Raw genomic sequence first — 13,442 nt, forward strand, 5'->3', positions numbered from 1 at the left:
TCCAATCTTTAATATCCCACAATAAATCTTTAAATAGTAAGTGATAGTGAGTAGTGAGTAATTGCTTTCAGTAAAGTCACAGTGTCAAGCTCAAAAAGAGTCCAATTTCAGTTAAACAGTGAAGGATTCCAATATCCCTCGTAACATCAACAATACTAATAGATCTACTCAATTTAGTTATGAATAGCTCAACTAGATTGTCCTTTATTAATCTGGAAATAATGAGAAGTAGATAGCTGCTCTATGGCAGGCATAAATATTCACGACTAAATGAGGTACTATGAGCATGTAGCTGACAGTATTCTAGTACCTGGAAGAAAGAGCTTTGCTTGGGAAAGTGGGGTGAGTGATTATGAGGGGCCGCTGAAAAGGTCTTAGCCCAACCAACAAAGTTGGGGCAGTCTCCATCAAGGGCTGTATACTTAGTCCAGTGATTTTCCACTTTTGTCATTTTGTTTTGCTCCCTCAAGTAGCAAGTATTTACAAAAAAACTATGGGATTTGGGGCTATGGATCTTTTTAAAGGTCCAAGGAGAACTTTAAATGACTGAATTAAATTATAATAGAGTCTTATCTCTCTCTATTTCACCCTGAGTTAAAGGGCATAAGGAAAAAAAGATCTAAAACCCAGTTTTGGCCAAACTGGTCTAAATACCTGAGCCTGCAACAAGAGAGACCTAAGGGGAAGGCCCACCATTTTGAAGAGGTGGGCCTGCCAGCAAGAGGGACTGGACATCCCTCCTGCTGTCTTCTTCTGTATAAGGTAGGAGGCAAATCAGGGTGTGTGGGAAAGTCCGAGTGGCCAAGGCAGGAGGTATCCCTCCTGTAGACAATCTTCAAGGGGGGGGGTCAGGAGTGAGGGGGGTTGCGATCTATGGGGGGGGAGGGTCAGAAGCGTGGGGGCTGGTGGGCTGTGATCTTTGCAGGGAGGGTCAGGAGTATGTGGAGCTCTGGATGGCCATGATTTTCATGAAGGGTCAGGAGCATGGGGAGTCCAAGTGTCCAAGGCAGGTGGGAGTGGGCATCTCTCCTGCCGACATTCTTTGCGGGCAGGGGTGGGTACAGAGTGTGAGGGATTCTGGGTTTCCGAGTCAGAAGGGAGTGGGCAACCCTCTTGTTAATCTTCATGTGAACCATCAGTCAGCAAATTACTTTGACACAAACTGGTTTAGCGATGATCACTAAATGTACAGTGAATTTAGTGCAGCTGCACCGCAATCCTGGGTTCTACACTTTAATGGAGCTGAAGCATATGTGCATATATACCATTATTCTGGTCTGTTTTGCACATTCTTGACACATATATATTGACACTCTCTTTATAGAATTTGCCTCCTAAATGTGCATAATACAGACTAAATAAGATGAAACAAAGCCCCACTATAAGAAGACCTGAATACTGTAAACTCTGTCTCTATATTTTTAAAAACCCCACTGATCAAGGGAAAGGACATTAAGGAGGCTAAAATCTCTGCTAATACCATGTAGGACTGGTGTGGAGGGGCATTTTCAAAAGGACATCTAAGTCTAATTTAGACATTTTGGGGAAAAAACATCCAGAGATCCAGTACAGAAAATGTCAATTTTCATAACAGTCAGACGTCTTGACGTTTTGGTCCTTAGGATGTATATCTTATCTGGCCATTTTCAAAAATAAAAACATTCACATGAAAAACGCACAAAAGTAAATTATGCAGATGTACCTAACTAGTTTGCCTGATCACGGCAGGGAAATCCTGATCAACTGAGCCAGTTCCAGGGAATCCTGCCAACTCTGCTGATGGGGGATTTCACTGCCAGGATCAACTGAACCGGCAGGGAGATCTGATTCCTCTCTCCCTCATTCCCTCACACTCACTGATCCCCCAGCCACCCTACACCCACAACATCCCCCTGTACCTTTCCACAGAACAAATCAGTAGGAGGGTTGCTCACGTCCTGCCGCCAGGCCCCATCGAACCCTGCACCTCACCTCAAACTGCAGCATCCCCCATACCTTTCCTCAGATCAGTCGGCAGGAGGAATGCCCACTTCCTTCCTGCCACCGGATGCCATTGAACCTCAACACCTGAGCAAGGGACATAACGCCTTCTTGAAAGCTCAAGGTTTGAAAAATAATTTTAAAAATTGCAAAATTTCACTAATGTAAAGTTACCAGTAAATTTATTGTTTTTTATCTTCAATCATGGCACACCAAAAGAATACAGTATGAATGCATTAGCCATTACATTAGTGGAAGATCGTTATAGTTGCCAAAATGCTGGCTTTCTGATAACGAGCTCACCTCAGGATCTCATGACTCTCTATTATATACTTTTGGCTCATTGTGACATCATCAGTTTCTCAACCAATAAAGATCAACAAAGGAGGTGTTTAAAAGTTAGACAAAGTTTCAGAACATTACATTTGTTTGCTTATATTCATTTCTGAATATAAATCATAATTTTCACAAAAGTATATTAAGAACATTATTTGTTAAAAGATGCTGAAAAGTTCTCAGCCTTAGAGGAAAGGAGAAAGTGCAGGAGAAGGCAATCAGAGAAAAGGAGGGGCTGTCTCCCCCTGAGCTAACAGTTTCACACAGAAGCCTTCCTATGTTAGAGCAGGAGTCTCTGACTTAATTACTTCCAGATGTTATTTTAGGATTTCTTTAGGTTGCAAAGATAAATGTTTTTTCAAAACCCATTATTTTGTTCAATTCAGTCACACAATCACATACTTCAGTCATATTTGCTTGGCCAAGCATTCCATACATTCATAACTTGATTCATTCATAACTCCTATTTCATAAATGTTATATCTCAGTTTAGGATACTTCTTCTCAGCTAGCACATCTGGCATCAATTAACACCACGATGCTGGGAACAAAGACTTGGAAAACAAAATGGATTCCAAAGACTGAGAAGATATAGAAAAGACAGCGAACCAAAATGGATTCCATGTAACCCTGGTTTCCTTCATGATCTGGCCCAACAGCAAAGTACATAAAAAATATTATTATACTTTCCCTTATATTAATCTGTAGTGTGTTTTTCTGGCTTTAGCTTCATTTATATTCAGATTTTTATTCACCATTTTGTCGTACGTTTCTATTGGGCGTGGCCTTAACTGACATATATGCTTGTATCTAACTAGAATTACCCAGAATCATACGAAAAACAGGCACTCTTGTAGATAAACTCCACAAAAATACTGCACTATCATGTTCTGATATCCATTCCACTACCGTCCCATAAACATCACCCCCCACTGGCCACGAGCCACCACTCCTCACACCCCATCCCAAACTGCAACACACTCAGAACCCCTAGCACCAAACCATGGCACCCCAAACCTCTAGCACTAAACTGCGGCACCCCTGAACACTTGGTACTCGACCCCGGCAGCCCCCATAACGTCACACCTGCGCGTGCGCAAGTGCCCTCCTGATGCGGCTCCAAGCATGAGAACAGGTTGAGGGGGTAGGACTGGGGGCAAGATTAGGGTGGAATGGGGCAGGGCTAGGTGGAATTGGGGGTGGGACCATGAGTCCAGATTTTACAATAGTAAAATCTGGTAATCCACCCCACCCCTAAACACCTATCAAAAGTGATTAAACAATATGGAAACTAGGGAAGAGTGGGCCCTCTACTGCTTTGGGCCCTATTGTACCAAAGGTCAGTCCATCTCTGCCCAGCTGTACCCAGATAGTGCTGGGGGTGGTCTGCAGAAATCTTCAGTTGCATTTTCCAAATAATGCTAGTGAAAATCCCAGTATAACACCTGCTATCCAAATAAGTAGCTCTGAATAGGCTGATTATCTCTCCATTTATGATATCACATCTGTTAATGGATCCAATTTTTCCTGAGACCAACATATGGAAATTTCCTTTTGAACACCTCCTTGCTTGGTAATATGCTACGGTTTTAACAGTGATTTACAGTATTTAGATTATCCACCTTCTAATAATACTGTAAGTAAATCATAATACATTAACATTACCTAAAAAAGCCATAAGATGTTTCCCCAGAGTTATTTACTAAATATAATTTCTAGAACTGCAAACAGATATTGAATTTTCAGAGGTGTTGTATTTGAAATAGAAAATGTGATGACTGCCATCTAGAGGAAAAACAGGACAACAACATTAATTCCTTTGCTATGGAATGAATCGATACAAGCTACCCCATCTCACAGTTAACAAGGTTACTGCAAAAGATGCTTACCAGACTGATTCCGTATATATTATGAGCACTCCACTTAAATATGTAACAGAATCATTTGTTTTACATTATTTTTCCTACAATATCTTTGTTATTACAGTAAAGGTGTGATATCAATAGCTGAGGAGAGAAAAGAGGGAAGAGGCCATTATTTTTCTGGGAGAACAGGAGAAGAGGACACATCGTTCTCAGAGGAAAGGAGAGGTGTAGAAGACATATCCCTAAGTATATATTATTTTGCTCTTAGCTAGATAAGATCAGGGATGATTGTAGATTCCTTTATATAGACAGTTTAGATCTTAAAAGAGCAAACTTTACTTAGCTAGTGTCCATAAAATAAAAGCCATTTATAGTTTTACAGTTTTTAAACTTGAACTTTCTGGCAGGCAGGGCAGGGTCTGGCTTAGTCTTCATTAAAAAGAAAGGCAAGCTTGAGAACTATAGTTATATAATAATATAGTGTATAACCAGTGGTGAAGCGAGGGTGGAGGCCCCCACCGCGCATCTGAGTGTGCCCCCTTCCCAAACCCCCTGTACTACTGAGAACCCTATGCAAATACATGAGCTTTCCTAGCGATGCACAAAAGAGAACCCCCCACCACCACTCAGTTCCAGTCACTAATTACCGGCAGCTCTGGAGCTGCCAGTAACTATTGTGTGTATGTTGTGCACACAAAACACAGACATAACAGCATTAAAACAAACTGCAGCCCTGCCAGCAGGGGAGCAAAAAACCGGACCCCCTGACACCAAGACTCCCTGACACCAAGACCGCCCTTCTGATCTCCTCGACCACTCCTATCGCTCAAACAAAATCCTGGTAGTCTAGTTGACTGGGGGGAGGTGTTAGGTCAGGACCCCCCAGCTCAAGGACCCTCCACCCTTGATACCGCCACCCCCCATACCTTTTGTCGAAAACCAGGCAGGAGGGTTTCCCACTCCCTCCTGCCTTGAAGGGCCACCTCTTCAAAATGGCAGCCCTTCCCCCTTCGAGTGCATCCTGGGATACACTGGAATGGGTCTAAGGTTCTGATTGGCTCAGGTGCATAAGGCCCCTCCACAGGGGAATAAACAGGTATCTGAGCCAATCAGGGCATTAGGCCCCTCCTAGTGCATCCCAGGTTACACCAGGAGGGGAAAGGGCAACCATTTTGAAGAGGCAGCCCTTCAGACAGAAGAGAGTGGGCATTCCTCCTGCCTGATTTTCGACAAAAGGTACGAAGGGTCAAGGGTGGAGGGTCCCCCGACACAGGTTCCCACATTCCGATCCTCCTGACCCCTCCCACCACTCCAAAACAAAATCCTGGTGGTCTAGTGGGCTGGGGAGGTCACCAGTGAACCTTTGAAAAACCCTTGAAAAATCCATTAAAGGTGTTGGGCTCCCAGCCCAAATCAGAAGTGACACATGTAAAAAGACATGCAGCACCACCAGTGAACCCTTGAAAAAGCCATTAAAATTGGCAAAACAGGTCCCGCCAGACTATGGAAACCTGCATTTCTTTAAGATAAGTGATTGAGTTTCTCTGCTGGGTTGAAGAAAAGTAATTATTAAAAGTGAAATATTTATTTTAAAGAAGATTAATAAAGAAATCCTAAATACAGCAAGAGAGTTTTAGAATAAGGAGGGGGAGGTTTAGAGGATCAGTGATTGAAACTTGGAACCAGTCAGTCTTGGTTCATTTACCTATTTCTATGTGGGTTTCTGAGATCCTCAATCTCCCTTTATTCACATTTTATACATTTGATTATGGGACCTCGTGTACAGTTGGAGTGTTTCCTTTTTGATCCCACACACCATCTTTTGGCTAGGATCAGTTGAACCCCACTATTTACCCTTCACCATTCAGAATAATGACCATTTAAACATACTCTGTTTTCTGTCTTTCAACCAAATCTTAATCCATAATAGGATATTACCTCCTATCCCATGACTTTCTGATTTCCTCAGAAGTCTTTCATGAGATACTTTGTCAAATGCAAAATCAACTGGCTCACCTCCCTTTGAAAATCCCAGAGAGGGCGGGAGCCAGCAGGCCTTGAGCATCTACTCAAGGCCGTTGACCAACACAGAGCATTGGTATCGGCTTCCTGAGTCCCGGAACTGTAAGTGCAATGTTGGTCTAGTATGGGGGGAGCGGGTAGTGGAGGACAAAAGTACCTAAGTCACTGTTCTTAAATTCTCCAGTGCTGCTGTGGCCTCCTCTGTACTGTTCTTTTGCCGCAGTCCACCCCCTTTCAAAGCAACTTCCTGTTTCCTTTCAAAGCATCTTCCTGTTTATGCTTGGGTGGACTGTAGCAAAGGAACACTGCAGAGGAGGCCACAAGCAGCACAACAGGGGAGGGGAGATTCGGAACCGGGTGGGAACAACATTTGGTGAAATGGGGCGGGGGAGAAAGGAGGGAGAGATGCTGAATGGGAGGGGCGGGGAGGAAGAAGATGGTGGCACATGGATGGAGGGAAGGAGAAGAAATAGTGCACATGGATGGAGGAAAAGGGAAAAGAGGGAAGAGATGATGCACATGGATGGAGAGAAGGGGAAGAGATGGTGTACATGGATGAGGGAAGTAGGAGAGGAGATAAGAGAGGGAAGAGATTGTGCACATGGAGGGAGGAGAAGGGAGAGCTGGAAAGATAGATTTGAGATGGAGGCTGAAAAATGGAAGAAAACTGAATATGAAAATCAGTGCCAAAGATGGATGTAGTGCAAGATGTGAAGGAGAGGAAAGAAACAGCAAATGCATAAGGAGGCCTTGGAAACAGAATTAAGAGCAAAGAGGGAGCAAGATGATCAGAAAAATAAAACCGCCAGATAACAAAGGTAAGGAAGATGTTTTTATTTTCAATTTGGTGATGGAAATAGTCAATTTTGAAAATTCACGTCTGTTTTTATAATTTGAATTGTTCAGGAAGAAATTAATTTCTTTCTATTTCTTAATAATCTTTATTCATTTTAAAATAATTTCAATAAGTGAAGAACAATAAATAAAACATATACACTATAGACAATATTCTTACAGACCAATAACCCTCCCACCCAAATTATTCTTTATCATTCAAGAATCTATAGATCTTTAAGAATATGGATTTATAAGACGCTAGAAGAAACAATGAAAATAAATGAAAAATCTTTATTGTTAAATGTTACAGAAATGTGCGAGTAATGGAATCCATTATATTTATCTTGGTGGGGGAGAGTTCAAACAGTGAAAATGATGATTTCTATCTATTTCTTTTGTGGTGTACTGTGTGCAGAGTTAGGCATATTAGGGTTTCATTTGCATACAATAGTACTTTTATTTTGTGGGTTTGTATTTGAAAATGATTTTTCTGTTTTCTGCATGTGTGATTGAGTCCAGATGTTCTGGATAGAAGTTCAGATACTTTGGTTGGCTCTCCTTCAGTTTTTTTGGACTCAAAACAGCCCCAACTGAAAAATTAGTGATTACTTATGGTATTACTTTCGACAATCACATACCCAAATTTCTAATCTCGGTTTATATTCGAGTCAACTTTTTTCCTCCTTTTGGGGGGAAGAAAGGCTACCTCAGGTTTCACTCCTCCCCCCCCCCCCCCAATAAAAAAAAAAAGGATTCAGTGGTATGAGCATCAGTGATGGAGGAAAAACAAATTCATGATTGGAACTTACAAATTAAAGATGGATGACTTGATTAGGATTCAATCCATGCCCTGTCTGATCTTAGGGCCAACTGGCTCAAGCAATATGAATAAGTATGCCAGTCGTAGCCTGGCTCAGATCTCAATATTCATCTGGTCTGGACTTTGTATTCCTAGTTCAGAGATACATAGTCCTAGATTTTACACTAGCTGTCACTGGATTCAAAGATTAACACTGTCTCACATATTCCGACTCTACAAATATTCATAGATTCATGCATCTTCAGATTTTCAATATCTGCAAATATTTCAAATATGCAGATCCACAAATTTATGCATGGATCTGAACCAAAGTTTATATTCATTGACAGATATTTTTCAAAGTAGAATGAAGCCCAATTGAAGCTGGCTGTTATTATCAGATTAAATTCAGAGGAAATAATTTGAAGGTAAGCCTGGATTTCATATTTGCAAACTTGACCAGGCCTGCTTATGAATTAAAAGATCCACAGAAAGCTATACTATAATGAGATAAAGCATAAAAATTATAGAAAATATCCTTACGTCTGATGCAGTTAGTTCTTGTTTTAACAGTGTATGAACAACAAAGGTCAGGACAGTAGATAGAGTCACTACAGTGGTTGTGGCAATCGAGTTTACACTTTGCACATATCCTGCTTTCTCCAGAAGTTTCTTTTCCATTTTTCTTACTCCTGTGGAAATGTTCATGCATTTATAAGAGTTGCATTTATTTAAAGAAAAATGAAAAGGTATTTCTATACTAATAACATTGCAAATACTAAGAGTCAAAAAATTAACACACGTTGCCTGGTAGAGACATAGAAGGGCATTTTCGATATGATATCTAAGTCCAATTTGGGATGTTTTGTGAAAAATGTTCAAACATTGTATGGTCAACGTGGTAATTTTTGAACCAGAAAAAAAAATCTGCCTTTTTATTTTGAAAATCATCATTTTCTAGATCAGGGGTAGGGAACTCCGGTCCTCGAGAGCCGTATTCCAGTCGGGTTTTCAGGATTTCCCCAATGAATATGCATGAGATCTATTTGCATGCACTGCTTTCAATGCATATTCATTGGGGAAATCCTGAAAACTCGACTGGAATACGGCTCTCGAGGACCAGAGTTCCCTACCCCTGTTCTAGATGCTTGTACTCAGGGAGTTTTTCTTTAACAGAAGATTAGGTTCTTATTTGGTTATCCTCTTTCCAGTAGAAAAGCATATGAGTCCTGAACCTGTGGGTAGTGCATCTTCATCCGCAAGGGATACAGAAGGTATTGTCTTACATTTTCAACTACACCTCCCTGCATCATCAGGCACTGCCTTCTCTTCTCAGTTTGTACCAAAGTAGAGACAACCCCTGAAAGAGGAGAAATAACCAAGAAGGGCACAGGGAACTGCCCAATCGCATACTTTTGATCTGTTCTGAAAGAAAATACAAGTCATTAATAAGTGCAGCATAGCATCAATAAGACAGAACAAAAACAACACTTTTTCAGCTCCGACTTTGTCAAGGGCAAACCAGTATAGACACTTCTGTCTCTCTGAAGCCATTAGTTTGTATTATCAAGGTAAGAACTAGAGAAAGATGAGCAAAAATTTGTTCCCGTCCCCGCAAGCTGCCCCATTCTCGCCAGCTCAGTTCCTGTCCCCGTCCCCGCAAACCATCTGATCCCATCCGCACAAGCCTCAAATAGTTTTATACTGAACTTATATTATTAAAGTATAAAAATAAACAATATTCTGTACAATTGTCATTTTATAAATCAACAAAACCCCTATCTCCTCTCCCCTCTTTTCCCCCTCACAAATATCCCCTCCACTATCAAGAAGACTGAAGTCAAATTACTACAGAATGTTACATAGAAAAATCAAGCTAACAGAATACTTCAGTCACATATGGCAAGAATAGTGTTAGGGGAGTGCAACTAGGGCAACTACCCCCTGGTCAGAAAGAGCCCTAAGCCAGCTAGAAGCTAAAGAAGCACAGCCTGGGCTTTGAAGTCTCCAGTTATGTCTAACACCAGATCTATCAGGATACAAATTTCAAATCTGATATATTCTAATCACATAATAGAAAATAAAATTATTTTTTCTACCCTTTGTTGTCTCGTCATTTTATTCTTCACGTCACATTGGTCTCAGGCTCTGGTTTCTGTTTCTGTCTACTTACTCTTAACTCACTTGCCATGGTCTTCTGACCATTTCACATGTCTTCTTTCTCCATGCTCACCATTCATCTCCCATGTTCAACAAGCATCTCCCTTCTCTGTCTCCTATACTTCCCTTTCTAGTATTTCCCCTGTGCCTGTCTCCCTGCCTTCATCATCTGATCATTCTATGATCCCCCTCCTCCTGTGTACAGTATCACTCCACTATATCCCTATGCCCCCACCATCCAGCACTTTCCTTCTGCATTCTTATTCTCCCCCATATCTAGCCATCTTCTCTCTGTGTCCATCTACCCTACCATGTCTAGCATTACCCTCTGTGTCCATATACTACCCCATGCAGATGCATCATTCCCTTTTTTGTCCCTGTTCCTATTCTCCCATCCATGCCCACCATCTCCCCTCTTTTTGTATATCTCCTTGTGTCCAGCTTCTCCCTTCTTATTCCCTTACACCAATGTGTCTCTCACACGCTCTCTTTCCTCCCTCCCTCCGCTATGTTCAATATTTCACCCTTCATCCCCTTGGTTCTGCTGTCTCTTTCCCTTTCCTTCTCTAACTTCCTTCCCTCTAGCCCCTTTCTCATGAGTCCAACACCTCTATCTCCTCCCTTCAGCACCCAGATGTGAGTCTGGCACCTCTCCCTTCCCTCCAGCTCCACTCCACCCACCATATGGGCCCAGCACCTATTTCCCTTCCCCACAATCCCCAGCCAGATCCAGCATCTGTCTTCCTTCTCGTAAGCTCCAGCCAGTTCAGCAAGTTTCAAGTTTATTAAAAGTTTGTTGTACACGCAATATCAAATACTTCAATACTTCAGGAGGGTAATAAAGAATGTTTTACAAATATGGCTAAGCCAAAAAAGAGGATGGGGGAGGTTGTGACCTATACATAAGGTCTGGTTAAAATTAGGTATTTGAGCCTGGGATTTATGATAGATAATTTATCCTATCTATGGCTCAAATGCGTCTTTGTACAGGTAGCATTTTAATGTGCTTTTAAATTTTTCTAATGAGATTTCTCCACGTAAATAGATTGGTAAATTGTTCCAAAGCTGGGGTGCTATGACTGAAAAAATCATAGCTCTTCTGGTACCTATTATTTTTAAAGAAGGGATAGTCAGCAAATGCTGTTCCGTTGATCTTAGAGTCCTGGATGGAGAGTGTGGTATCAAAAAACAATGTAGAAATATTGGTGTGTTGGTTTGTTGGATTTTGAAGGTTATCAGTGCAATTTTATAGATTATTCTGTGTGAAATTGGTAACCAGTGTGCTTTTTGTAGAAGAGGTGTGATATGATCATATTTTTTGGAGTTAGTAATACTTTTTATTGCTGTATTTTGTATAATTTGTAGCCTTCTTATTTCTTTCTGAGTTATGCCAAGATACAATGTATTGCAGTAATCCAGCCTAGAGATAACCAAATAGTAACTCCCTCCCTCCCCTTCACGGGTGCAGCAGCAGCCCCCCTTTATGAGTCCAGCAGCCTCCTCCCTATCACAGGTCCAACAGCCCCCCACCCTCACACCCTCCCAATTGCTGGCAGCAAAAAAAAAAAAAAAATCAAACCTGCGACTCTCCTGGGTTGGCCCCTTCACACCTGCCAGGGCAGGCCTACCAGCCTATTAGAAGCTTCCTGCATGCAGGGCTGCTCTAACCAGAACCTTCTTGCTGCCGAGTCCCTCTTTCCGACGTAACTTTGACATAGGAGTAGCTGTTGTAGTTTTGGGCAATATCACCTTTGGGCTGCCTTTTACACAGGCTGAACCAGCTTGAAACCCTCTAGACACTTCTTAGGGGAGCTGCAGCCAGCACCTGCAAAGTCTCCAGTGCAGGGCCCAAAAACAGCCCGCGCTCATGTGCTTCGAATGAAATCAGGTGAGCAGACTGCCAGGGGCTGAACCCCGAGCCGATCCAAGTGTTAGGCTGGCCAGACAGACAGGTGCTCTGCAGCAAGGGTGGCCCGCTCAGCTACAGATTCAGAACCCTGAGTCTGCAGCTTTTCCCAGGCAGAGCTGACCCAGGACTACTGGGGTGCTCTAAAGCAGTGATCTTCAACCTTTTCATACCTATGGACTGGCGGGAAAAAAAAAATATTATTTTGTGGACCGGCAAACTACTAGAACTGAAATTTAAAAACCCCGTTTCTGCCTCATCTCCGCGAGCTCGGTCCTCACAAACCATCTGATCCCATCTGCACAAGCCTCAGTTATGATTTTATATTGAATATATTTTATTAAAGTATAAAAAGAAACAATATTCTGTACAATTGTCATTTTTATAAATACAAATAATACAGAGCAAGGATCAACAAAACCCCTGTCTCCCCTCCCCTTCACATATATCCCCTCTACTATCAAGAAAACTGAAATTATTACAGAATGCTACACAGAACTATCATGCTAACAGAATACCGCAGTCACACATAGCAGGAATAGGGTTAGGGAAGTGCAACTAGGGCAACTGCCCCCCTGGTGGAGAGCCCTAAGCCACTGGCTGGACTTTGCAGTCCCCAGTTATGTCTAACACCAGCTCTAGCAGGATATATATTTCATATCTGATATATTCTAATCACAAAATAGAAATAAAATTATTTGTTTCTACCTTTTGTTGTCTCTGGTTTCTGCTTTCATCTTCTTTTCACTCTCTTCCTTCCAGCGTCTGCCCTCTCTGTCTCTTCAATCCAGCATCTGCCCCTTCCATCTACTGTCTGTCCTCTCCCCCTTCCATATGGTATTTGTCTTCTTTCTATGCCCCTCTCCCCTTTCCATCCAGCCTATGCCCCCCTCTCTCCTTTTTACATGATTCATTCCAGCTTCATTGCTCTCTTCATTTTTATCTCTCCTACACCAGATCTAGCATCTTTGCCCCTCTCAATTTCTCTGCTGACCCCCTTCCCATCTCATTCCTGTCTCTCCCCTTCCCCTCCTCTAATCTCCCTGCCAGCTGTTTCCTTCCTTTTTTCTTCTCTCTTCCCTCCTCCCCCTGTCCAGCAGCATCTCTCCTTCCCTCCAAATCCAGTAGCAGCTGTCCCTTTTTTTCCCTTGCCCAGCAGCTTCCCAGACTCCTTTCCCTCCTTCCCTCCCAGCAGCATCTCTCCTTCTCCCTCTCTCCAGGTCCAGTAGCAGCTGTCCCTTTTTTCCCTTGCCCAGCAGCTTCCCAGACCCCTTTCCCTCCTCCCCTCCCAGCAGCATCTCTCCTCCCTCCCTCCAGGTCCAGTAGCAGTTGTCCCCTTTTTTTTTTTTTTTTTTTTTTTTACCATGCCCAGCAGCTTCCCAGCCTCTAACAGTGGCTTTCTCCCCTCCCAGCAGCTCTCTTTACTTACCAGCGCAGCGATTCAGGAAGACAGCCTCGGGTCCTTTGTTGGGTCGCGCCACCTCTGAGGAAAGAGAAAGTTGCATCATCAGAAGCGGCCACAACTCTGCAAAAGCCC

General features: G+C 42.5%; 1 protein-coding gene across 7 annotated transcripts in view; it reads right to left on the reverse strand.

Annotated features, from left to right (window-relative positions):
• Positions 1 to 13,442, reverse strand: part of LOC117359170 (multidrug resistance-associated protein 9-like) — a 227,418-nt gene that overhangs the window by 146,400 nt on the left and 67,576 nt on the right. For all 7 annotated transcript variants that reach the window (XM_033941465.1, XM_033941468.1, XM_033941467.1 and 4 more), the window contains one exon: positions 8,383 to 8,531. In XM_033941465.1, coding sequence (XP_033797356.1) covers positions 8,383 to 8,531 — 149 coding nt within the window. The remainder of the gene's footprint in view (positions 1 to 8,382; positions 8,532 to 13,442) is intronic.

The sequence above is a fragment of the Geotrypetes seraphini genome, chromosome 4 (genome assembly GCF_902459505.1).
Source record: "Geotrypetes seraphini chromosome 4, aGeoSer1.1, whole genome shotgun sequence".
NCBI classification, from domain to species: Eukaryota; Metazoa; Chordata; class Amphibia; order Gymnophiona; family Dermophiidae; genus Geotrypetes; species Geotrypetes seraphini.